This window comes from Lagopus muta, chromosome 1, assembly GCF_023343835.1.
Source record: "Lagopus muta isolate bLagMut1 chromosome 1, bLagMut1 primary, whole genome shotgun sequence".
Taxonomy (NCBI): Eukaryota; Metazoa; Chordata; class Aves; order Galliformes; family Phasianidae; genus Lagopus; species Lagopus muta.
In genome coordinates this window covers 116860222-116887463 of record NC_064433.1, presented here as the reverse complement: position 1 = coordinate 116887463, position 27242 = coordinate 116860222, and the positions used below count along the sequence as shown (strand labels likewise).

Here is a 27242-nt window from a genome sequence, read left to right as displayed (position 1 = left end):
ATGTAGTACATATTATGGTCTGGGTTCAATTATAAAAGCAATTATTCTGTACCTGGTATGTCAGTAAAGAAATAAAAATCTTTCAGCAGAAAGGTTTCACAGAAATGAGTCATCTGCAAAGTCTGTGCAGAAGGAAGGTTTCTTTGTCACTTAGTGTGCAAGACCAAAGCCAGTGAAGAATTACCATGCACTGTGCTCGCTTGTCATTCTTGGCTTAGGTGATGTTCATTAACTAAATTGCAGTACAGTGTAAATAGGTGTATTTTTCTATTGTAACCTCCTTCTTGCTATGTGCTCTCCTGTCTAGTTTATGAAATGTGCATGGGCTTGGGGAGTGGAAGAAAGGAGGGATTGTTTTGTTGATTGATGAAAATTCTGTTATTGAAAATGTTTTTTTAAAATCTGCTGAGAGACCTTGTTACCATGGCAGCATTCTGATTCTAGCAGGTTTTGTACTCGTTTGTGCTGTTGTAGGCATAATGAAAACATTAGAAACACACAGTAATGTTTAAAAAGTCAATTTTTAAAAAAACAATTAAAAGAGGGGAGTCCAGTGATCCTCCCTTTAGCATTTGGTTGCAGTGGGAGAAAATCAGGATTAATTAAACGTGCTGACACTGGTAACACAATTAAATATTTTCCCGTTTGTATTGCACATACTAGAGTATTTCATGTAAAACTAGTCCTACAAAGTTTCCCCTTCTCAAGGCAGATGGACCATTACTGACTGTGCTCTTTCCTCTAGGTCACAGGCCAATGTAGCAATCAGTTCTTTATAATCATCTTTCTGGAAAATGTAGCAAAGCTTGCCTTAACAGGGTACTCATTTTGAATCTATAGTCTTCATATTTCTTATAAATCAACAGTTTTGGTAAATAACCTGAAGGCAGAATATAGAAAAAAACAACAGAAGATTTTTTGGAAGAGGAAAGTATGACACAGGCAGACTGGTATGCAGTGAACAAAGACCTTCCTGAAAGGAGCAGGAGACAAACAGAAGTTGGACATGGGTTTGAAGGAGGTGTAGTTTTGCAAAGCAGAAAGTGTAGTATGGTTTCAGAACTGTTGAGTGCTGCCCTTGTCCCTAGCTGGGGCTGTGTACTGCCTACAAGCTGCAGTTCAGCTGCTTCTTAATTTCACTAACATGCTGTTCTGTCTCTGGAAAAGATGCAGGCAAGCTTCTGTACCTTTTTTGGAACTTCCTGCTTTTATAGATCAGCCAAGAGATGCATCGTGAAATGGGTTGTGAGAAAGTGATGCCAGTGTCTGTAATGGGAGTCTGTGAGGATTGTTTCCAAGTGTTTGAACTGTTGTTTGGAAAAGTGCATATAAGCAGCTGTTCTAATTGTGGAAATGAACACTAATGACTATTAACAAGCACTATGAGTAGAAAAAGGCATCTTTATGCTAGCAAAACAAGAAACAGAAATGGCACAGATGCACTGTTAATCACCAGCGTAAGTACCTGTAAACCACAGATGATCACTAAATTTACACTTCTGTAAAAATGCTAAGAGGACAAAAGTTGCTCTAGAGATGATGAGAACAAGAGAATTTCTGACAGATACTGTATTAAAAAGCTCTATGATACTCACCCCTCTGCCCCAAGGGATTTATTATAAAGTGAGACCACATATAGCACTCAGAGTTCATGCTTCTTAGCCTTCTTTTTTTATTATTTTTGTCATTCTGGGGCTTTGTTTTCAAGATTCAGGGCATGATAATCAGTAATTAAATGCCTAGTATTGCATAGGCTCAACAAAATTTATTTACTCTTACTCTCCCTTCTGCCAGTGTTTTTCAAGTTGCTTGTGTATAAATAGTGTAGTGGATTGAGTTTCCTATCAGATTCTTCTTGTAGCCCACCTTCATGGAAAAGTTCTGTTACTGCATTGCCTTACATATACAAGAATTTGAAAGTAAGGATGTCTGGAATCTTTCCTTTATTGCTCTGGATAGCCCTGAAAAATCCAGGGAGGTTCAAGTAAATAATCAAACGCAGTGTTGATCAGGATGGCCCCAGTCATCTGAAAGAGGTGATGCGTAGGCCAAAATCTTACTCCCTGTCAGCAGTGAGCGTCTTTATTTTTGTGTCAACTTCTTCTGAGATGAGTGGGTTGGAATAGATGTGAATTGCTGACTTCTTTGTGGCTGTGATTATGAATATGACAGGTACAAATCTTAGATTTGTGATTAGTTGCATCTATTGTGCTTTGACAAATCTGCACATCTACACATTCTCAGTAGATCTTCAGTGTTGTGTAATCCTGACTTCTTGCTGGAGGAGTAAACAATACCAAGAACTATTTGTCTTCTGTTGCTTTGTATGTTGTTAATGAAGTTAGTTTCTCTGCAGTAGTCTTCTAATCTCTGCTGCAGTGTGGCATCTGTTAAAAATATGGTATTATCGAAGCCAGAACGGTAATCACAGTCAGGAAGCTGCAGACAGTTACCAGTTTGCTTTAATGATTGGAGGTAGTATGTATTGTATGACACCTACCTACCTCCTTGAGGAAAATATAAAATCACAGAATGGCAAGGGTTGGAAGGGACCTCAAAGCCCACCCAGTTCCAACCCTACTGCTGCATGTAGGGCTGCCACCCGTCAGATCAGGCTGCCAGGGGTCCCATTCAACCTGGCCTTCAAAGTGGACAAGGTAGTCCTAACAAAGAGTTCTTGCTGTTTCTTTTTCTTCTCTTTCTGTACTTCAAAGTAAAAAAAAAATGAAAACTAAAACAAAAAACAAAACTGCCTAGAACAAAAAGAATGCTCCAAGTGTTGAATCTGTACTGATAGTGCAGGTTGAGGAATATAGAAAAGCTTGAAGAGTAATCAGACGCAAAGCTGATCTTTAGGTATCTTCTGTTTTATAAACCACTGTGATCTTTAGCACTTCTTTCTTTTAAAACGTCTTGTTTGTTCCTTCTTTTTCTTGTTTTTTCTAGGCTGGATTTGGCTATGGCTTGCCAATTTCTCGTCTGTACGCTAGGTACTTCCAGGGTGACCTAAAACTCTACTCAATGGAAGGTGTTGGATCAGATGCTGTAATTTATTTGAAGGTATGAATCTGACCCTTTCATAAACTAGCAATGCAGTGCAACTCTGTAGGTTATAGCAGGCAGGTGCCATTTGGTACAAATGAACTTTATCTCTTTTCACTCCTTCATTTGTTTTCAAATTTGTAATTGCTATTTTTATCATGTTTCACCTCGATGAACAGAGTTGTAAAAATAACTTAAAAACGTAATCTTGACTCTCATACTCGTCAGCTTGCCTTGAATTCTTTTCTTTGGTCACTTGTGTTGGATTTTTGCATTTTTATTAATGTATCCTAAGAGCTGAATTTTTCAAAAGAATTTTGGATAATACTGCATTGATTCTAAAACTTCTGATTGCAGCAAAACTGAAACAAGACTGACTTGTAGTTTTTTCTCCTATCCTTGACCTTTGTCCAATAGACTGTATTGACCCTGTTGGCACTTTTCAGGAGGTAGCAGGCTGTGTGGGGGCTCACAATTAAAACAAACTGCTTGAATTTTATCAGCTCGTGCACCAGGCATTGACTCTAAGTTGCTACTGGTTAATGTAATTAACCAGTTGCTACTGTGTCTTGCTGTATTTAGTGAGCAGGTTTTGGAATTGTGCTCTAATTTCATTTTCTAATGATCTTAACCCTGTACAAGTATCCATAGAGGAAAAAAATATGGTGTTTCTCAGAGGAAAAAAATGCATGTGGATGGGCCTAACTGTTTCTAGAATTGTGCTGACAGAGTCTGAGTTTATTATTTAAGTAGCACTCGTACATAAGCCTAAAATGCATCTGACTAAAAGCTTTTTCTCTTGCTGTCTTTTTAAACACCCCTCCCTGAAAAGAAGAGAAATATTTTAAAATTTTATTTTCTTTTACTGTCATATCATACTATAAGAATGATTGATCAAAGCCAAAGCATTTTCAGAACAGTGTTGTGATGTGCAATGCTCCGATAATTGAGACACTTCCACAGTTACAGCTTCTGTACTAGAACAACCCCCAGGGTATCGTCTGGCTTTAGGTATCTCCAGCTGATATCTTACCATTGCTTTTGTTTTTCCCTAGGCCCTTTCAAGTGAATCATTTGAAAGACTTCCTGTTTTTAATAAGTCGGCGTGGCGGCACTACAAGACCACACCTGAAGCAGATGACTGGAGCAATCCTAGCAGTGAACCAAGGGATGCTTCTAAATACAAAGCTAACCGATAATTTGCCACCTTTTGTCTCTGCTGGAGATGACCTCTGCATTCAGTATCAAGTCTCTGCTTTGTTCCAAAATCCTCCAAACCACAATAGCTAATTACTTCCAAACAAAGACCTAATCAGGGCATTAAAAGTAGTAAGAACAAAGTGATGATTGGGACTTACAGGAGGCACTAAGCACGTTTGGGATGTGAATCCTGCCTATTTCACCAGTATATGCTTGGTTGCTTCAGTCATGCATTGACAAAAGGGACTGCACTTAAGTATACACTGTTGTGACAAAAGATACTATTTTAAGTGCCAAGTTTTATTCCACTAAGGATTAGCAAATTGTGCAGAATCCCTTTAAATGGTGAATAGCATCTTGCACAGCAGTGTGGTGTGAGAGAGATTCTAGTCTAGTTAAGCTTATGCTTTGAAAATCCACCTTTTGCTGCATTTTATTTTGCGGTGTCACCTCTTACAGAAAATCCCTTTGAGCTCTCTAGATCTCATATCTGATGAGCTTAGAAATGTGTAGTTCTGAAAAGGGTTGTACAGCTTTAAACCAATACTTTTCCCAAATTCCCCAAGCCATTTTTGTCCAGTGCATACAGAAATTATGTTGGTGTAAGACATTGGGAATTCCACTTTTTGGTATACATTTTAATGATTTTCTTGACACAGAAACACAACAGCATTTTTAAACTTTCCCTGTTGTTCATGAAAGATCATCATCTCTCCTTACAAAAAAATCCTGTCGGTGTGAGAGCAGGAGGTAATTGAATTTTGTATTTGTTGCTTGTAATCTCTGGGGCAGCTGGGAAAAGGGGGAGAAACCTGAAAGGCCAGACAGCCAGTCATACACATGAATTTGCCTTAAGAGTGTTGGTTGCTTGGAACCTGATTAGCTTAAAACCTGTAAATAGTTTGCAAAGTTATTTATACATTCAATGTTTGACAGTAGTCTGATAATCTGAATTTGTAGTGTATATAAAGATGTTGTACACCAGCTTTTGGAAAGCGTCATTGATCTGAATAAATGAAACTGGAATTATCACAGAAATGGGAAGGGCAAAACAATTGGTACCCATCTGAAAGGAAACAAAATTAAAGAGGAAAAAACTAAGTGTCATCTCCTCAAATTTCTCGTGAGGCTTTATTACTGAGCATTAGGAAACTGCTCTTCACCAGGCCTTTGCCAAATACCATTTCTGCAACTGTGGCCTTTCAGAAGAATCTGTGAGGTTCCAAAGTTCTGCTGATAAAATAGCCACAGGAATAAAATAGATGAGTTGTAAACAACTCTGCACCCTCAGTTTCTTCTAGATTTTTTTTTTTTTTTTTTTTTTTTTTTTTTTTTTTTTTTTTTTTAAAGACATTAAAGATTTTTAGCATGGAAAGCTGAAACTTGTTTCCTAGCATTCTGGGGAACTGTCCGTGTCCTCCCAGTATTTCATTTCCTTTTGTAGAGGACTGGCCTGTTAGGTAAGCAGGGAAATGCTGAGAGATTCCTAGATATTTTTTTAAAGAATACCCTTAGTTTAACTTAATGATAGTACTTAGCATTTGCATAGCACTCTTCATCAGAGAATAGTAGAGCACTTTGAGCAATAAGTTACATGTAGACTCATTTCTGAAAAGTCAGAGGCCCTGCCTTACAAACTCGTGCTCCCAGCTGTCGCAGTCAGTTCAAGAATTTGTATAGGGATGGTCATGAATTTGCAGGGCTTGGGTTATTGTAAGCATCTCTGCACTGTACATTTAAGTCACACTGGATTGCCAGGTTGCTCTAGCATGATCTTGAATGTGACTGCCGAGTGCTGCAACCTGCTTCAGAGGCCCAAACAGCAGAGTGGCTGCTGGAGCTGCCTGGTGCTGGCTGTGAGCAGAGCCCTTCCGAGCTTGGAAATGGAGTGCTCCGATGGGGCTGTTTGTTCCCAGCCAGACTTCTGCAGCACTTCTTGGGAAACCCTTGCAGGCACAGTGAGGGTGCAGCTCGTGTGATCCCCAGAGCAATAACTTCCTATGACTGTAGGCACGGCTGCAGGGAAGGCAGATGGCTATTGGAGTGATACAGCCGTGTGGCTGTAGCTAAATCAGTGTAGTAGTCCAACTGAGATTTCAGGTGGAAGCTGTACCAACTGCAGTGTAGCCGGTTAACTTCTGCCCTTGCCCATAACTTCTTACTGTCTCTTGAAATTGTTTCAAGCTGTGTGTGTTTTTCCACTCATCACAGAAGGTGGCTTACTTAAAAGCAGACGTTTGTGACGAAACTAGCGTTTTCCCAGTTGTGTGTGCTCAGTTTTTCCTAGAACGTGACCAAAAGCATTCTATGAAATATGAAGCTGAAACTGAGCTTTTGTTAGAACTCAGATTTTGTAGTAGTAAGTTTGCCCCCCTCATACACGAAGAGGAGAAGGAACAGAAAGAAGAGAAAGGATGCAAATGTTGAAGTTTGATTTTGCGGAGTGACTCTAAATGAAAGTAAAAACACAGTGGAGGATTATATTTTGATAGTCCCTTCTCTTTCTTCTCAAAAACAACTAGTTGACTTTCAGGACTGAAGTGCCCTGGTACTTGAAAGCTAAAGTCCTCCTGATGTGGTAACTACTTCTAGGAGCCCTGAGTGTGTACAAACTGCCCAGAGCAGGGAAACAGAAAATGCGTTCCTTGTGCTCTTTCCCTTTTCCAAAGTCTGCCCTCAGGCATCACGCTGAATATAGATGAGAAACAGCTTTACTCCTCTCCAACGTTGACTCAGCAGCTTGTATGTTCTACAGTTCTGCAGCTCTCAGGTATGCTGTAAATTGGTCTTTGCTTGTCCTCTTGCCACTCTTCTACGCAGGAGTATTAGTCTGAAAATGGTCTTAGGAAGCAGCAGCAGCAGCAGGCCTTGACATGCTTTCCAATGGATTTTCCTCAAAAATGAGGGTGGGTAGCTTTTAACTACACCTAGCTTAACTGCACACTCTTCTTTTTTTCACTTACTGCTACCTTTAATTAGTATCAGTCATATCTATGTATTTTAATATTTTGGGGCAGGTAATTCCAAACTTAACTTTCTGATGGTATCAAGCTGTGTCTTTTTTAATGGATTTCAGATGTGTGTTAATGCTGCTGCAACTTGTTTGTCTTGGGTTACGGGACACAGTAAATAGGAAAACATGTTTTCCATGAAAATACCGTGTATTCCTTGTGTTTAGTGCTTAACAGAAACAAACTGAGCAAGAGGAGTGTCCTGCTTGATTCTCCCTGGGAATTTACAAACAGCTTCTGTATGCCATACTGTGACGGAATAGTTGAACTTGTTTTCCTCCAATGTCTGTTTTTCTGGTGCATCTGTCTTGAACTTACAGAAATAATGCCCTGTCTAGCTGAATGTTAATGGATACTGAAGCCTCTCCAAATTGCATATGTATCTCTGCTCCCTGTTTTCTCTACGCTTTGTTTTGAGGCTAACGAGGCATCTCTGTAGGAGTTGGCATTTGACAAGAAAGATCCTGGAGTGCTTCTTTTAGAACACTGAGAGCAGTCTGTGTCTCTGAACTTAGCTGTGATGGCAAAAGTCTTTGTCCTGCTGCACTTTGTGCCATCTCTTGGGCAGCGTTTAGGGCAGCTCCCTTGGGGCGTGCATAAAGAATATGTTAATTCTGGTGTTCTTGGAAAACTCAAGCCACTTCTTGTCTATGTAAACTATACTTGATGCTGCAACTGGGTAATGTCATTTCCTTTCTCCTCGGTGACATGTGCAATGTTTGCTTTGCTTAAACAGCTGTTCACTCAGTCCACAAAGTAAATAGGTTGACCATCCTGGAGTGTAGTACAGTCCTCTGTTCGCCTCAAGCCAGACTGTTTTTGTGAAACCCTGACCTCATTCATACAGAAAACACCTTTAGTAAGTGTTTCTAGATCCGTACATGTTTAATGCTGCTAAATGCTAAGTGATCTTAAGTGATATAAGCCATTCTGTAGAAAACAAACAAAATGTTTATAGTTAGTGTTTATCTCCTTACAGTACCCAGGTCTGGCTGCAAGGTGTCCAATTAGTTTGCATGTTCCCTTAGTTGCCGTACAAGTGCTGTGGCTCCTAGTGGCTCTTACCTCCTCTTTTTGCCATACTCACTCGTCATGAATGAATATACCTACATGTGTCTTTGCAGAACTTGGGAGAATGTGATGGCACATGACAGAATGGTGTATTTTTGAGCTAGAGGTGAGGAACACAGGCATAAACTGTGCAGCGACTTCACGGCAGAATACTTGCACGTGCAGCAGCTTATCAGAGTAATCCCCCTTTGGTGAATCTGTTCTCAGGATCAGCTGTTGGCGTTAATTTGAAGCAATGAAGATTCATGAACTAAAGTATCTCTCTAATTGAAAACAAATGAGCAAATTTAAAGTTCACATACTCTAACTGAGGTATTAAGTTGCCTTAAAAGATCTCGGAAGTTGACATAGAGGACTCATTTCTTAAGTTTGGAGACTTGTTTGGTAGGATCGGTGTATTTGTGATAATTCTGTCATTGTCGAACTCTCGCTAAATTCATTATTGAGATTCTTCCTTTCAATTGAATACATCTGAGAGGTGCCAGACTGACAATCCTTTGAAGTTCACCTGCTGTGTCTGCAGACTGCACTGACAGGCAGCGGCAGGGCAGGTTTCCTGGTGCTGCTGCCAGAACCCAGCTCTTCAGCAGGAGCTGACCTTACCAAAACTTGCTGGCTTGCCCTTCTCTGCTGAGCTGTTGACAATGTGCTGAGTTTGTGCCAGCTGTACTGGGGTTTGATGTGGGATTCTGACAGTGGGAATCAATTGAATTCATTTTCAGCATCTGTTACGGGCAGAATTCCTGTGGTGCCTGCTCACGTACCATGCCCAGCACCCACGGGGTTACATGCTGCCATTCCTCTGAGGTAGCAGCACTGGTTTCAACTGAGGTTCCAGTGAAGTGGGAAGGTCTTTCTTCATGAGATTACTTGATGTTTTCAATCCTATTTTGAGTCGTTTTGTAATTTGCATTGGAATTGTTTCTAGTCTGATACCCATGTATATAATTTGTGTACACTCTTATTTTCCTTTTCTTTTCCATTGCTGACAAATAAAAATATGTAAAAACAACACTATGACATCTTTAAGGGACTGATTCAGAATTGCACGCTATGGAGCTCTTCTCATGGCTGGACAGCACAGCGTGAGCCTCAGCCTTTTGGTGGGCACTCAGAGCTGGGAGCTACAAATCTGCTTGTAAGTCAGGAATGTTGTGCTTTTTGTTCCTGTGAAATCCCATTTTGGCTTCGAATGATTCTTTTCAAAGGAAGCTCTGGTTTTCTTTCTAAAGCTTTGCCATGTCAGTGAATGTTGTGGTACAGTTTTTTGGTTTTGGAAAGGATAAAATCACGGGCTGATACAGCTCAACTGCAGGTCTTGGTTTTGCCGCTGTGCCAAGAACCCAGCATCAAATACATACAAAGACAGCGATGCTGTAGAAAATAAAATGGATGCTTCATCAGAGCAGTATCTGAAATGTAAGATGTTCCTTGCAAGTTGTGCATCTCCCTACAGAACAACGACAATGCAGACACACCACAACATGGGAGATGTCGTGGTGAACAGCTTTTCTGAAATGATTGTCAGTCATTTTTACAGATACTTGTTTTATTCTACTCCTTTTCTTATACAGACAGGCTTCTCAAGTTCTATAGTTTGGGAATGCAGGATGGGGGAAGGTGAGGGGCTGCAGGTAGGAATGTGCACCCTAAAGTATTTGGGGGTAAAACTTCGTTTCTCCTTGTTTTGTAGTCTGAGCTCAGAAAATGGAGTAATTCCTGTTCTACTCCTTAGCACTCATTCATTGCTCCTTTCTTAGAACATCAAGGTATGAAAAGCATCAGGCCTCTTCCTGAGAAAGTGCTGTTTTGAACAGCTGCCCCAAACGGTAGGGCTGTGGTGGAGCCCCACGTTCTCCTTTTCTCATTTCTGTAAGGGAATCCAGAAGCAGTTGTAATTCAAGGAGACTGAATTGCAGTAATTTATACTTTGAGCATATTTGGTGTCTGAGAACATCGCCATTTAAAATGTGAAATAGTATTTTAAAAAGGAGTGTAATTTTCTCCAGATGATTTTTATTTTGGAGGGAATGCAGGTTCATAAGCAGAACAGGTATTAGGATTGTAAAGCAAAGGAGCAGAATTAAGGAGCTGGTATCTGCATGGTAAGTACATCTGGAAGTTCACTACAAACCTAGTGAGGCTGTTGTGTCCTCTGCTCCCACCACTTTGTTCTCTGGGAGGGAATTTCCTCCTGATCTCTGCAGCCCTCGCTGATCGAGACTGCTGATCAAGACTGGGTCATTTACTGAGTGAGAACCTGATTGATCAATGGCAGTAACTAAAGGGAGCGTGAGGCCTGCAGCCTCAGGCACCTCTGTTATTTCCATGGAACGGGACGTTTGCTGCAGTGCTCAGTGCTATGGACTGACTCTTCCACTCATCCCCACTTCTTGGTTTGGAGCAAAGGGAGCGATAGTCGATTTCGTAAGCCCTGTTGTTGGGTTGCTCTGTGTGTGCGCTGCAGTGGTTTATCATCACATGTTTTCCTTGAAGCACGTGAGCACCTCTTCATCCTGCTGTGCAAATCTCCCTGAACCTGAAACGTATGGGATGTTCATGGTGCTTGGGATGTCTGTTATGAAATTGTATTCTGGGCTTCTACCTGGAAATTGTTCCATTTCCATTAAGATTTTTAAGCTCTTGTAACTTTCAAGAAAATTGCAAGGTTCCCATGGCATCTGTTGAAGTGCTGCTGGGTTTCAAAGCTGCTTCTCTGTACAGAGGAGGTTATAATTCACCTTTCCTAAGTGGTCAATGGCTTTGCAGTTCAGTTACCCTATTTTACTGGTAAATGTCATTTGCTGGTGGGGAAATGTGACTAGAAAATGATAGAACAGGCTTAAAAATTCCAGGATTTGCTGCTGGGGCCGTAATTCAATGTAACAAGGCTGGGTTTGGAGTCTGAAATACATGAGAGATGTCAGTTGTGCATGCAGCCTGGTTCATGCCTTCATGTAGGATTTTCCCTTTGTGTGTTCCTGCCTTCATGTGCTTACAGGGACAGAGGGTTGTCTTCTGCAGTAGTCCAACTGGGTGCAGTTTAGAAGAATTCTTACTGCATTTGGAAATAATGGTTAATATGCACACATTATAATCTGGTTTTAAAATGTTTCTCTTCCTTGAGTATTGTGAGCTAAATAACCTTACATGAGCGATCTCAGACTATGACATTTCATGCTTAAAGGACAGAGGGATTTAAAAGTAAGCGAATCCTCGAGGTGTTACATGAGAGCTGGAACAGGAGCTCTCTGCCACGTACTGCAGAAATTCATTTCTGCTGCTTCGTATTTCAGAAACTCCTGCCAGGTTTATCTGAACTCATGTGAGCGTTCAGCAGAGACCTTCCTCTGGGAATGTCTTCTGTCTCCCACGTGCCGCAGGGTGCCGTGAAAAATGCCCCACGTCCACCTTTAGCAACAAAGCTCATGTCGCCAGGGGGTGTTGGGTGGGGGCCTTTCAGCAGTTCTCTGCTGTGCTGAGCAACTTTGAAGTTTGAACTTATTCTGTAATTAATGTCTCAACTGGGAAGTCCTAACAAACTGTCTGTTGCTTCAGCTGCTCTCTGCCTAAGGCAGAACTATCAGAGGAAAACAAAGTAACAAACACAAAACAAATTTCTGCAGCTGCTGCAGTATCAGGAACTATTTCCCTTTTATCTTGTCTGTAAGAAGGTTAGCGAGGCAGAGCATGCAGGGTCAGACTGACCGAGCTGCAGAAGAGCCAGATGCGTGGGGCAGTGTCAGGAGCTGTGCTCTGTGGCTCAGGTTTGCTGCTGCACTCCTGCAGGAGCCCGGTGCACCTGTGAGCTGTATCCTGGCTCACAAAGCACCAGCAGCTGCTGCTGGGGGAGGAGGTGAGAGGGGTTCCTGAGAGCAGCACTAGGAACCCGAACAGCACATGTTGGGCAGGTCAGAGAGGCTGCTGAGGAGGCATCTGTGGGGTGTGAAGTATGGGGGTACAAAGGATGGGGGTGACAAGTGCTGTGCTGTCAATGGGGTTGTGCCAGGAGTTGTGTTGGTGCGCCCCAACATGCTATAAAATGAAGGTGAGAGGCAGAAATCTCTGTTGTACACCGTTTATTTTTCATGTGGAGCTTGGCCAATAAACAGGACTGAATTAAAGCAACACTCATGAAAAATAAAAGCCAACCATGACTCAGAAGTGCAAAATTGCCTTCCACGTGTCCAAAGACAATGAGGTTCTGGTTTGCTGGAGATAGCATTATGGATATTGGTGTCTGTACCAGTAGGGGAAAGGCTTCGGCTTATTGATGCCCTCCTATGTGGGAAAAGGATGGCTGGTACAGGATATGGCTTTGTCACTGGGTCACCACCTGGGACCGAGAAAGAGCATCTGCCAAGCAGAGGTCACTCTGAGTTTCTCTCCAGCCCCATCTACATGTCATGGATGCTGTCTTCTGCCCCAACCACTGACCAATGGCTGCTGAACAGGGAGTATTATGAAATCAAAACGAACATTAAAACTCAAGAACAAGAAAAACCTGCCCACCTCCATTGTGTTTGGACATGGCTCGTCGTATGAACAGCACCAGTAGCGAGCAGACAGTTCCATGGTGGAGGAGTGGTTTGTGATGGGAAGACTTAAACTTGCAAAGGATCAGAGAAACTAACAAGTGCATCCCAGGTATGAAATTACAGTAACAGGTTGCCTAAGGCTGAGAAAGGTCTCAATTGCATCATCCCACCAGGTGTGCAGCTGAGCTCGCTGTGGCTTTCCTCATGCACTTCTTCATGAAAGCGGCGTTTGTCCTGTCCCCTGCTGTTCCCTGCTCACCTCTTTTTGCAGCTCTGTGACAGAGGAGCCAGCTGGGCTCCAGAAGGCAATGCATGCCTTGAGATAGTTACTGGGTCCTGTCGTAGTCTGGGTTGTTTGGCACAACATTCCTCGAGACACATCACAGAATCATTAAGATTGGAAAAGGCTGCTAAGATCATCTAGCCCAAGCACTGACCCATCCCCAAGCCCACTAACCATGTCCCTCAGTGCCATATCCTGTGACTCCACCTGGGCAGCCTGTTCCAATGCTGGGGGACAAGTGCCAGCTGAGGGGCTGCATGGTAGAGCCAGGAGGAAGGCAGGTCAGTTATTTGCCAAGCTGGAGGTGATCAGAATGTGCATCATGGAGAGGAGAAAGCTTCCTTAGTGCTACTTCTGTAGTTCTGCTTGGGGATGTAAGTATGTCACAGCAAGAGAAAGAAGATTTCAGTGCCTAAGCACACTTAAAATCACAGAATCAGAATTGTTTGAGTTGAAAGGAGCTCAAAGATCATCTAGTTCAACTCCCATGCAATGAACGGGGCAGCGGCAGCTAGATCGGGTTGCTCAGAGCTTGGCCCATCCTCACGGATAGGCCCCACCTCATATCAGCAGTCACTGGGACCCCCTTGGCTGCCTGAGGATAGCATCAATTTTTCCAGCCTCTTCTCCATACTGGGGTAGAGGAATGGCCCCAGCATCCCATGCAAGGACAGCATATCTATGGACATACTTGGTTCAGAGCTTCATGCGAAATTTCTTTCAACTAGATTAGTAGCACATGGGGACAGCAGCACTGCTGGGACTGCCGTAGGGTGATGTCTGGGAGCAGCAGGATTTCCAGGAGAGGTCGGTCTGTTCCTGGGTAGCAGGACTCCACATATGTTAGTACCATTCACCAGCAGAAAATGCCAGTCCTCAGACCAGTTATTTCCCACTGCAAGAAATTCCAGCTAGGGTGGTCTTCACTTACTTTCTTGTCTCCAAAGCGCAAACCTGGGGAACGGAGGTTGTGACGTAGCTGTTCAGGCACTAGGAACATGGAGAAAGATTTGATAAAGCTCAGGGTGTTTGTACAGCTGGAATCTTTACATATGCCCTGAACAGAGGCTTGGTCAACAAGCAACATTCAGCAGTTTGAACATATCAAATGACTTTCCGTCTGCTCAGCTGGACAACTCTCCATTTTGCTGGCATGATTTGAGGTCTGGGGTGAATTTCATTCAGAAAAGAAGGTTCATTTTCTGTTTCTGAATATATTTGCTGCAGCAGTGCCCTTCCTTCACGTGCTGGAAGAGCTCAGGGTTAGCAGGGTCCAGTTTCTCCAACCGCTAGCCACAGCTGTGTGCCCACATGCTGGGTCATCTGTGGACTGTGGAGGACTGTGGCACCTGCCTGCCCTGCTCAGCACAGGTTCTCCCCCCTAACCCTCGCTCCGGCCGGCCCCCAGCAGCAGGAAGCAGCAGCACATGGACAGGAGCTCACTCGCAGGTGGATGCTATCCTGCCAGTCCCCAGCACCATGCCAGGCAAACGCTGCCAGTACGGCACTGCGAGGGAGCGGGGATGGGACACACTCTTCCTGAGATTTCCCTTGCTGTGCTCCAGTCCGTTTCCAACATCTCCCAGAGCACGTTCCCCGCTGTCAGAGATACCCCAGATGTTCCTCACGCTTCTCCCTATCCAGCGGTTGAGTCCACAGCTTGTTCTTCTGTCTCATGGTTAAAAAAATATATCTGTATTTTATTTTTCATCCTCGTCTCCCTCGCTCATGCTGCTGAGGGAGGCGGAGGCGGCTTTAGGAGAGGAGGGCGGGGAGGCTTTGTTGAAGACCCACGGAGGGGATGGTGAGCGGGATGGCGAGCGGCCTCGTGTAGGGCTGCTGGTTGGGCTCTGCCGCGGAGAGAAAGCCTGGAGCATTCGGCCGCTTCGTTCCTGGAACATCTGCTTCTGCAAAAACAAAGTGGGAAGGGGCTCTGAGTAGGACACCAAGACAGGAAGGGTCTGTGGGCAAAAGGGGCAGCTCTGCGTGGTTCCTCACCTGGGGCTAACACAGCATAGACTTCTGCTGTGAAGCACAGCCCCTTCATCCCATGTGTGCTTCACCTCTCAGGCTGTGCTCACAATAAGCTGGTTTTTGACGCTACAGGATTTTCCTTTTAGCAAGGACAGCCTTGGTATTAGAAAATCGTGTGTTGTCCTGAGTTAGCCAGGGGAGCTACCTTGGGCTCATTTCAGATGTGACAGTCATGCCGTCTCACAAAGCAAGTCCCCTGCCTGACCTCCAGGTGCCCCTTGTTCCCAGGACCTTTTCTTCTTGCTGTGCTGCACAGACACCTGCCTCCTGCTCAGCTGCCTGGCCAGTGCAGGCCATTTTCCTTGCTCCCTTCTCAAGGGCAGCAGCCCAATGCCTGCCCAATACTGTCAAGTGCTTCTCCTGGTACCTAGAACGTGCACAACCCAAACCCTTAAAACTGGGGCCAGGGAGGAAATGTCAGAATTCAGATGTCTGTTAAAAGAGAAACACGCGCAGCCTGTATATTCTGCTTTGGGCTTTATTGTTTTTTGCTTGCTAAAGTTGGGCAAGAACCTTCCATAGCTGGTGGGGTGGAACAGACCAAATTTTCAGGCAAATGTTCTGCTACAATAAGGCAAATGCTGCTGCTGGTTAGTGCTGCTGTGACCTTGCAGTAAAGCTCTGGGACTCGGTTACAGGTGATAGGGCTTGTACTGCGCAGTGGCCGTCGGCTTCATGCTGAATACTCAGAATCAGAGTGGCTCATTTCTCCTCTTGGAAACAGGGAGCAAGAACTCTCAGTGTTGCTTGGAGTGCCAGGAGTCAGTTCATAGGTGACGCTTAGCTGGAATGGAAAAGCCATCCCCAGCAAGGTTAAGTTGTCATTCAGGTCTGAGAGCCAAATACTTGTGCAGAGATACATTCTGGCTTCTGGGCATGCTGCTTAGGCTGCTGAAGTCTTTCTTAACTTGAGGTTACACTTTGTTCCTCCTCCCCTTCCCGTGCCTGCTAGTCCCTCCTTTAGACACTCTCTAGTAGCTTCCTGCCCTTAAATTACGGTGCCCAACACTGCAGCCAGTGCTGGAGGTGAGGCTGCAGAGCAGAGCAGGACAACCCCTCCCCTCACCCAGTGGCAGTGCTGGGCCCGGTGCACCCCTGGGTCCTGTTGGCCCCATTGGCTGCCAGTGCATACTGCTGGCTCAGATTCAACTTGTCACCAGCCAGAACCCCCAGATCCCTTTCTGCAACGCTTCTCTCTTGCCTCTTGTTCTCCAGTTTGTATGTATGTCCAGAGTTGCCCTGTACCAGGAGTGGAATCTGGAACTTACTGTTGTCGAGCTTCATGGGGTTGGTAATTTCCAACCACATGTTTAATTTGTCAAGATCTCTCCATAAGGCAACAGCTCCTCTTAATTCAGTATCACCTGCAAACTTTCTTAGTGTACATCTGACTCCTGCAACTGGATCATTGATGAAAACACTAAACAGAACTGGCCCTAAAACGGAGCCCCAGGGAACCCCACTAGTGACTGGCCGCCAGTCCCACATAACCCCACTTGCAAAACCCTTTCAGCCTGCCCTGTCAGCCAATTGCTCACCCAGTGTGTTGGTATGATTTAGCCTGTTTCATCCTCTCCCTGAAAATAACCCCTACTGAAAACACGGTGTTCAATATGTTTTTATCCTGGCCAAGAAAACCACTTCTGGCTTTCTTGCCCCTGCCACCTACTGGCCGCTTCAAAAAGCTCAGTAATGTGATGCCTCGTGGTGTGGTACCAGTGCTGGGGGGAACTGAAGCAGCCCAGCCTGGACCTCTACCTATCCCACTTGGCAGTGGGCACTTGACTGTGCCCCTGGGCTGGAAAAGAGAATTTCACCTTCCTGCTAAGGCCCTCAGCTGAACCATCGGACATTTTCCTGGTCCCTGCTTCAGCAAAGGGTTTGGTGATTGAACAGTCTGATGTGCTCACACCTTCAGCTGGGGAGGTGGGCGCCCAGCCAGTCCCCAGTGTCTGTCACAGAAGTGCCTGAAGCACCAGGCTGACAGCTAAAACCACGGCCAGCTGCAGGAGATGGCAGTGCTATTCCTTACTCCAGGATGACTCCTCTTCCCCTGGCCCTGCTCGTCCAGGGTAAGTGACACTCATATCTTTGCAGTCCCGTGTTCCTAATGGAAGTAGTCCTCTAGCCACTGGCCTTGAATAAGGAAAAACAACATTAATGACTCGCTTGAAACACCGGAGGATTGGACAAGGCTGTGTGCCAGGACCTTCTGGGGAGACGGCAAAAGAATTTTCAAGCCTTGCTTCAAGCAAATTCAGATTCATTCAATGGTTTACAGAGATAATGCTTAGATTTGCCAAACTTAAGACTGGACAGAATTGTTTTTCCCACTTCTGAATTTTATACCTCGTAGTTGCATTCATGCTGCTCAAGGGTGGGGTCTGTGTTGACAGCTACGTGCCATGAGAGGCTGGGCAAAAGAAATCCCATTGCCTACGTGTTGATGCTCCTTTGTCTTACAAAACAGGCACCAGCAAGGCATTACGGAGGACTAATGCTTTTGTGCTATTGATATTTCTGCTGACTTTCAAGGTCCAGGCTGTGGACGTACGAAGTATTCTAACACCAGCCCTGGCTCCAGCTGCAACACACGAGATTCACCCAAACCTCCGTGGGTGCCTGCAGTGGTTCATTCCACTGAGAGGAAGATTCATGCAGAAGTCATACGCTGTAAGCTTTACTTCCTGCTTATCTATTCTGAAATGCAGCTCTTTCGCTCATAGATTTCTGAAATGAGGTGAAATTAGTCCCACTGTTTTCTGTTTTGTGGAGCTCCATGTCTGCCATTAGGGGCTGCACACCAGGACGTGCTGGGGAACTCTCTCACACCAGAACAAAAGTTTTGTGCCTCATTAATCGTCGTTGTTTCTGACACCTCTGTGACTCTCTCTCAAAAAATACACACAGCGAACTGTACAGGTGAACAAAATTATAAACCAGTTGCCTACAACTTTTCATTTTGAAAACTGACGTTTTGACCTTTTTTAGAAGCTGCTGTTTTTTTGTGGGTTACGTGGCCCTTACTTTTCGAAAATTGATGCTAACATAAAGTGTATTATAATAACTATTTGTGAAATAATAACAGCATATTAATGGAATTCAAATTACAGATCTAAGAATCCACCACACCCGTAACCATTCCTGTACTTTTACTGTCAACATTAAAAGCAACATCTAACTAACAGCGATAGGGCAAATTAATGTTAATAACAGTTTTGACACTAATAGCAAGTTATCATTATTTTAAAAGTCTTTCCTGCTGCAAAGCTCAAACTGATTTAAAAAAGCTACGACACCTCTCAGCTCACTGTCACTGATGCTTTTCCCACAAGAGTACAAAGAGAGTACACCCCTCTGGACTCTTACAGATTTTTTCTTAGCAAAGGTCTCTGATTGCATCAGACTTCCCACTAGGTGATCTGGACATTAACTCAGGACACAGAATCACAGAATGGCCAGGGTTGAAAGGCACTTCAAGGATCATGAATCTCCAACCCCCCTGCCACATGCAGGGCCACCAACCTCCACATTTAATACTAGACCAGGCTGCCCAGGGCCCCATCCAACCTGGCCTTGAACACCTCCAGGGATGGGGCATCCACAACCTCTCTGGGCAGCCTGTTCCAGCACCTCACCACTCTCTCTGTAAAGAACTTCCTCCTGACATCCAACCTAAATCTCCCCTCCCTCAACTTAAAACCATCTCCCTTTGTCCCGCTGTCATCCACCCTTTCAAAGAGTTAATTCCCCTCCTGTTTGTAAGCTCCCTTTAGGTGCTGAAAGGCTGCAGTGAGGTCACCCCGCTGCCTTCTTTTCTTCAGGCTGAACAAGCCCAGCTCCCTCAGCCTGTCTTTGTAGAGGAGGTGCTCCAGTCCCCTGATCATCTTTGTGGCTCTCCTCTGAACCCTCTCCAACAGCTCCCTGTCTTTCTTGTACTGGAGGCTCCAGACCTGGACACAGTACTCCAGATGGGGCCTCACAAGAGCAGAGCAGAGAGGGACAATCACCTCCCTGTCCCTGCTGGCCACCCCTCTTCTAATGGAGCCCAGGATGCCATTTGCTATCCGAGCTGAAAGCCACAGCATCTCCCCAAAATACCTTTGCAGACCAGCTTTTCTCTAATACACTGAATTCTGTAAAATATTTATCACCATATGGTTTTTAAATGTACTTAGTGTGCATTTTGATTTGGTAGAGCAGAGGAATAGGATCAGGGCTTTGAAATTCTCTTCCTCCCAGCGCACACCCAAACGCATCTCATCTCTTGTGGATTTCATGTGATGTTTGCATTGGTTTGATTTGTTGGTTGTGTCTCCTTGTTCAGCACCTATGGCCAAAAGACCACATTGGGAACACCAGCTTGCAAACAAAGCTCTTTTTATGTGGATGTGGTCAATGCAGATAGACCCGGGTTCTTCATCAGAACAGTTTATGGTCTGCACTTCCCTAAGGAAAATGGTATTACTAGTGAACACCTGGCCAACAAAGGTACATCTTAGACTGGGACATGTGGTGTTCAGAGGGCCTTTGCATGGGACAGCCATCTCTGTAAGGAGATAATAAAGGTGCAGTCTATGTTCTTGAAGCCTTCTTTTAGGCTTTTCTCTGTTGAGCTGTAATCAGTGTGGCAAGTGATGGCAGAGGGGTGATGATGGTGAAAACTCCAGTAAAGGGCAGCTTGGTGGCACCGAGTTCTGACATGACTGTTGTATGGGCTATTTAATTCACCATCTTGACATGGATTTGTTTATAAACGGAAGCTCTACTATGATCCTTTCAACACAAGTGTACTATTCATAATGGTATGTAGTTCAGCTACATACTTCTGCATTCAGAAGAAGTTTTGTTCCCCATTTCAAAATAGCAATGGGAAGCATTACAAGAAAACAGGGCTTCAGAATGTTTGACAACTATCAGAACTGGAAGATGAGAGCCAGGTCTCTTTTGGGACTCTGTTTTGTAACCAACTCACCACTCAATGCAGGATTTTAGTTTGAAAAGGTGGTGCACTGGGATTTCTCCCCCAGATAATACTGTTACAGCCCCTTAACTACCCTTCCACCCAGACCTGGGTAAATGGGGTATGTGGAGCCAGAACTTACCAAGGAGACCTTCAAAAGTGCTTCAGTTTTACCTGAAAATTCACTGCAGTCAGTTAGACAACCCAGCTCACCAGACATGTATGAGAATTTCTCAGTACGTAAAATCAGTAGTTCTTACGACTAGGAAATATCATCTACTGTTGAGTACAGAGGATGAACAGAACAATTAAACTTCTAATATTCCTGTTTCTCTCACCAACTTCAGTGTACAGCTTATCTCTGCTATCTGTGTGTATCTGTGTGCTATCTGTATATCTGGTCTTATTTAGTGCTAATGAAGAAAACAGACTGTACTAAATCTGTTTGCTTAGTAAGAAGTGGCTGCAAGGCAGTGTGACTGAATGTAGTATTGCATCCACTCTCACAGCTTACTTAACAGCAGGGTATCTCACTGGTTAAAAAAATATTATAAATTATAAACAAAAAAGACAGAAATTGTTGCAAAGAAGCAACAGGCATCGCAGATCCTCCTGCTGCAGTATTGGCACGCATTATTGGATTCAGCAAGCAGGTCTGGCATTAACCTACTGTGCTGGCTTTCAAAGTAAATACTGCAGCAAAGGAATCTGCTCTTGAATCTGTGTTACAGAGAATAAATAAATAAAAATGCTCACACTCCCTGGCATGGCAGAATACCTACCAGAGCTCCATCGGGTCCAAACAGCTCTAAAAAGTTGCCAATAAATTCCCTGGACTTTTCTTCCCATTTCTGAATGAGGTCATGGCTCTTCTCTTCCACCTTGTTGACAAATTCTTTTGATTTCTCCTCTACGTTCTTTACTTTTTCTTTCATTTTGTCCACTTGGTTTTGAAAGCGATATTTCTTCTCCTGTTTAGAAAGTGTGGGCAGAGATGAATATACAGGGACTTGGGAAACATTATGCACTGAATGCAAAGAAGAAAAACAAATCTCATGACTGCATCTGCTTTACGTTTTTATATGCATTTAATGTATCTGTAATGAAGCACAGAAAGTGCATATTGAAAAAGATGTTGGATGTTATTACTGTGCTTATTCTACCACATCACTCAGTACGTATTTGCAAACTGAATGCGCTTTGAAAATTTTGTGAACCTTGTCAAGGCTACAAGTGAAAAATTAACAGTTCAAACTTAATAGAAAGCAAAAGACCAATGCATTCTGCTGCTGACTTGCCAGCCTGGATATTGACTCGGTCCCAAATGCCTCTATGGTCAGACTTCTGCAGAGCAGAAGGAAAATTCTATTCACCTCGGAGCCTGGCAAATACAGGAGCTTCAGACTGCCAGAAAACAGAGCAAACTCCTGTTGCTTAGTAGCCAAGAGAAAGAGCGCGGAAGTGAAGATACTGTTAGAAAGGCACTATTTGGCCAAGCTTCTAAAGTACTTCAGGGCTTTTGTCCTGATATGCTTCTGTGCTCCTCAAAAGTACAGCATCCAAAACTAACCAAACCATTGGCCCTGAAAACAGAATGCAAATCCACAGCAGCACAGCACACTACTAGCTTTTAATTTCCTGTGAACTTCATTTAATTGTCCTTTTAATTTGCTTTCCAAACACATACTGTTTAGTACTGAGGGGTGAGGTTATTCTAGCTCATGAATCACAAGAACTGTCTTTGCGGGCTACAGGACCAAAGAAGATCATTAAAATCCCAAAAAGCCTAACTCACTTTGCACCTAGCAGGCAGCCTTCCATTACCTGGGAAACCAATGCTTTTCTGTCTTGGTGAAATCTCATTTTTTGTTTTGAAACAGAAAAAGTCTCTGGTAAAAAGTAGTATTTTTGCATTTCAATTACAGTAAGCTACAATAACCAAATGTCAGAAGGGACTTCAGAATTCATGGGTTTGAGACTGGGGGAAGCATAAGATATGTAACAGTATCTTAACCTCAAAGCAGTTAAAGAATGACTTTAAGAACCCCCAAGGCACCCAGCATGCCCTAATTTAATGGATACTTGCAATAGTGATTGTTATGGGTAAAACACCTAAAGCAGGATTTTTAGATGTGTAAAAGACTGAGAAGAAACATGGTGAAATATTTATGCCCAGTGTACTGTAATTTATCTGCCAGACTTCACAATAAGAAACAAGTAAATAAAATCCTCAAGAAATGACACAGTTCAGTCATTCATGAGGGGCCTTCCCAGCTCCAGAGAAGGAGGGGTAAAGCCCCCTATGATCTAGCCCAATTACGAGGAAGATTTCAGTAATCTAGGTTATCTCAAGGCCTTAAGTTGGGACTTGAAACAGAAAATGAAGGGAATAAGCTTTCATCTCTGTCACTGTTTACTGGAGGGTAAGGTGCAGCTGAATTTTTCTGAGCAATCCTTCCAAACAGCACTCGTGCCCTACTTACGCTCTTGTGCTACGTATTGTGATTTCTATTAAATTTCAGCATCATTTAAATATTTAGTTCCTAACATGCTTCCCTGTGTTTTAAAACCTATTTTAGCTTTCTCTAGTTATCTCAGGGATCAGCATTTTTGTTGTTAATTTTCTTATTACTCTTGTCACACTGCAGAGAAAGTTTGGATATCAAAATCTTTGCTTTCTGTGCTGCCTTCTCGCAATAGAATACAGAAACAAATCATTCTCTGGGTCAGTGTTTGAGAAGACAGCAGCTATGGGGCTGATTTTCTTCCTAGTATGTTATTAAGTCATTTACAGCTCAAGGAGGGATAGGAGCAGCAGCTTTGTTACCAACGTGAAAAATGGAAATGAAAGCTGCTAATTACTAAGAGGAATTAAAACTATCTTCAGCTTACCTATCTATTTTAAATCAAGTTCTTCCCAGCTCTGTCTTCTCTTTTTAAAACATCAGTGAGGAGATGCACTTTCTTACCCTTTATGGTACCTTTGGGGTCCTAGGAAAGAACGTTTCAGAAGCAAATGTGGGTCAGAGTACTTACATTTATAAAACTAACGTTCAGCTCTTTGGCGGTGTATCCTCGCTGGAGGTTGCGCCGGGCGTACACATCGTAGTCCCGCACAATCCTTGTGATTATATCTGATGTTGAGATACCTTCAGTTCTCTGCGTTGGTACGAACATTCCTGAGCAAAGTGGGAAAAGAAAGCCAGCTGGGAAAGCACGGCAGGACCAGGCACTGCGGCAGGTAGCTGAGAAGGGACACAAAAAGCCTAACCAAAGTCAAGACGCTTGCAATTCTGGCCGTCTCGTTCTTAGTTCTTTCTTCTTGTTCCTTTGTGAGAGGGTGCGAGGTTGCTGTACGGTTCATTTTTCCTCAGTCTGCAGAAAGGCTAAAACCTTCCCCCTGCACTTCTGATAAAGTTACCAGACTGGCAGAGGCTCCTGAGTCAGCCCTTCGCTGGGGGAAGCAATTTGCTTCCACTCACACTACTGAATCTGCTTCTCTCTTGTGTATTTTTACTTACCCCTCCATTCCTGTGTTGTGCTGTCTGACAGTCTTTGTTCTGCTAAGTTTAAAAAAAACAACCAAACAAAAACAGTCAGACAAACCACTGGCCAAAACCACAAAGCACCTTCAGGCAGAAGATGTATACTCTGCATTACAAAATACAAAAATGCAGAGGGGACTGAGGCCATCAGGCTCTTCAGCCCCTCCTTCATGTATATCTTGCTGCTTAAGTGGTTGTATCAACACTCTCCTTCTCCACTAACAAAACTGGTACTTTATTAATGCTGCATTGTTTTCTTCAATACAGCTGAGGAATGTATTTGTTTTTCACTGTTCCTGATCAAGACAGGATCACTTGACCTGTTCAAACAAGTGACAAAGGCAATACTACCAGCACGCCTTGCCTTACGAGTTATTCAGTGCCACAAAAAATTACTACTATCACTTATATGTAATTGCAACATTAAGCTGCTAATGAGAGAGAGCTGTGAGTTAAGACTAGAAACAGGTTTGCAAAAAAAAAATAGTGCTTTGTCTTAAAAGCTATTGATCAATTAATTCTCAAATTCACTTAAGAAGGCAGGCATTGCTAGCAAATTTCACGGGGTTGGAAAAACAAATGGGGAAGGAATCGAGAAGCTTAGCAGCCTCTTGTGACTAAATGATATTTGATATGTTTTCCTTATGATCTCTGATTAGTATTCTTCTCAAAGTTAGATTATTCTAATCAAGAGCAGAGAGGTTTCCCCAGTCATGCTTTTCAGGCATGCAGCAGTCACTCAGGAAAGTATTTTTGGAAGCAGTGAAACCCGCTTTAAGCCAGAAGCTTCTATAAATAGGAGCTACAAGAATTCATTAACAGAAGCCAAAGTCTACCCTTGCTATGCCAATTGTTTTCAAGTAAGCGTTAAAAGCCACTTTGCCTTTAGCCCTTTTACCTTTAGTCACTGATTTTGCTTTGATTTGCTTCATATTCTAAACCAGTTCATGTTTTCAAACCCAGCTGTTTACAGATGGGCAGAGGTTTAGTCAGCACAGCACTGGAGAGCTCACTGTTGTCTGTATGTCCTCTCCTCCACCGACTACACAGGAAAACAGCAGTGTGTGGAAATCTATACTTGGGACTCCAAACTTTGCATTTGCTTCTCTGTTCACTAACAACTTGGTGTGGGAAAATGGGAGTACTGAAACTAAGGAAAATGCACAAATGCTTCCACAACATTGTTCTATTTAAAACAAAATGCCCTAGGGGAAATTCACTACGCTGATAATGCTATTCTGGAATGTTAGGACCATTATGTTATTAGATCTCAAAACTAAGGTAGCATTATTCCTGTTTTACATCTAACAAAGTTCAGTAACACAAAATTGAAATCACTTCTCCAGCATCCTTCAGCGATGGACAAAGGACAGAACACAGCTCCCTGAAGTTAAAAGCTCACATTGTGTGGTGTGACAGCAGAGAAGGATGTGTCAAGTCTGGGCACTCTGTAGCTCAGTCTGATAATAACAGACACCAAGGGCTCCTGTCATGTTGTACAGGGAACTTGGCACCTCACAGACCTAACACAAAATAGTTTTCCAGTCAGCACCTCTTCTATATGTCCCATCCATACCATAGGTATGTTTGTTCCACTGCCTAATAAAGTGAAGTGGTGCAGCCTCTGAACCTGCAGAACGGCAGTTCCCAGAGAACGTCTGTGAGTCAAACACCACAGTGACATCTGCAAGTGGAAAAAGATCAAGAACTGCTGCTATAAAAAGCTTATTTGTACAGCTTGGGTCAATACCTGCTCTGCTGCTGTCATTGTATAGCTTGAGAATGTCATTCTGTGCTACAAATTGCCATCAAGCAGATTTGTTCTTGAATTCTTTTAAGACCAGGAAGAGGACGGATTCTCTATTGTTCAAAGCAGTGCTTCCAGAGAGCAGTGGAAGAAAGAAATAATCAATTCCTCTTCCTGCACTGTTCACTTTGCCAGAAGCAAAGGGTGACTTAACTCAGTCTGCTTAGATCAGCTTCCACGAACTGAAGACAAACTCATGATAACTTCAGCTTGTTCACATTCAACGCAATATGGTAGTCAGCTACCTGCTAAATGGTCATGCCAAATTAATTACTCTGGTAATGATTTAAACCCTCTGCCAGGGTAGTGAAAAAGCCCTCAGTGTGAATCAGAAGTGGATCCTAATGACTCCTGAAGGCCTACAGTGTGCCCTCATATTCAGGCCTGTTCTGTGTCAAGGAGTCATCAATTTATGGTTACCAACAAGCCACTGCAGTTGGCTGGCTGTTATGGGAACTAAACTCATTTCATCAGTTTAGCACCCTAAATTCATTAAAGAAAAAAAGATGGGACTGTTATTATGACAGATTTGAATGTTTTCCTGGGGGCTATGGCAGGAATTCAGCACAGGACATCCTTTGTGGTTTTACAAAATCAATCTTTCTGCTGAAATCAGCAATACCTGATTTTAGAGTGTAAGAGAACATGGTGTTATCTCTGCTGCTTTTCTCCCAGCAGTTGTGGTCAAAAGGCAGTAAAAGAGTTTGAGCTGAGGCTGAATAGAAAGGTGCTAGAAGTGTGAAGTTGCTCTTACCTGCCTCTTTTATGTGCTTGTATACATCATCCGAGCCAGCAGAGGAGTATGGGATGTCATCATGGGCTACAAAGTCAATCTGCCAGTGAACAGAAGAAGAATCACTTGCCACCACCACTGAATTTTGGTTCAGAGAGGGGTTGTTGTGGAAGATCAACTCTCGATTTCAGCTGACTTTCTTTTGACATTCTCATCCTAAAGCCATCACCTAGAATACTGCACTAGATTTAGGTCTAAAACTGCTAAGTTCTATGATAATAATGAAAGAACAGAAAGCTTGCCTCCAGAAGCACTGTCATTAACACAGTGCTGTGGCTGTCTGTGTGTGACATTCTGTAGAAAACCTAAGATAGCTGTTTCAGCTACTGGAAGAGCCGAGTCAAGTGGGCACCAAAGTACATTTAGTAAATTATGCTTTTGTTAAGATGTACTGCATGACAGACAGTAACTGTAAGAGATTATATTTCTTTGTATTTCTGGCCAAGTATTGCACCTGTTCACATTAATAACAAATATGTCTTGAATTCAGGACTTCAACAGAACTTCAGTCATTGCATTATAGCTTTATTGGTGGTCGATCTTTCCTGAATATAAGTTTATGGATGATTCTTCAGTTATTTTGCCATTTAAAAATCAGCCCAGCATACTGAGGAAAAAAGACAAGAGAAATACAGCATTTTCTGACACAGACTGAGGGCAAGCAAGGCAGGTACTAACTTTGGATACTGGAGTGAACTGAATTAAATAACTTACTCCAGCTGACACAACTTCACACGCTTGCTGTTTACCTTCAATTCCCATATAAGGGAAAGGGGGATAAGAGGAGAAACATACCTTATGTTTCTCAAGGAATTCTGGTGTTAGTGTCCAGGGTGCATCTCTGATGACCTCATCCACATAGCGACAGTGTCTGAGGGCTTCATATCTCTCCGTTTCATTCATCACAGTGAAGCCTTTGAACTTATGAGTTAAATCATCACTGCAAACTAAAATA

General features: G+C 43.3%; 2 protein-coding genes across 5 annotated transcripts in view; one reads left to right on the top strand and one right to left on the bottom strand.

The window, feature by feature from the left end:
• Positions 1 to 9336, top strand: part of PDK3 (pyruvate dehydrogenase kinase 3) — a 54204-nt gene extending 44868 nt beyond the window's left edge. For all 3 annotated transcript variants that reach the window (XM_048933786.1, XM_048933785.1, XM_048933789.1), the window contains 2 exons: positions 2947 to 3060; positions 4098 to 9336. In XM_048933786.1, coding sequence (XP_048789743.1) covers positions 2947 to 3060; positions 4098 to 4241 — 258 coding nt within the window. In that variant the 3' untranslated portion in view covers positions 4242 to 9336. The remainder of the gene's footprint in view (positions 1 to 2946; positions 3061 to 4097) is intronic.
• A 1382-nt stretch (positions 9337 to 10718) lies between these two features.
• PCYT1B (phosphate cytidylyltransferase 1B, choline) overlaps positions 10719 to 27242 on the bottom strand; it is a 33023-nt gene continuing 16499 nt past the window's right edge. Inside the window, exons 4-8 of one of the 2 annotated variants that reach the window (XM_048933790.1) lie at positions 27083 to 27234; positions 26249 to 26327; positions 23179 to 23387; positions 20925 to 21113; positions 10719 to 15052 (exon numbers count right to left, since the gene is read on the bottom strand). In XM_048933790.1, coding sequence (XP_048789747.1) covers positions 14846 to 15052; positions 20925 to 21113; positions 23179 to 23387; positions 26249 to 26327; positions 27083 to 27234 — 836 coding nt within the window. In that variant the 3' untranslated portion in view covers positions 10719 to 14845. The remainder of the gene's footprint in view (positions 15053 to 20924; positions 21114 to 23178; positions 23388 to 26248; positions 26328 to 27082; positions 27235 to 27242) is intronic. The other variant, XM_048933791.1, reaches the window with a different exon arrangement.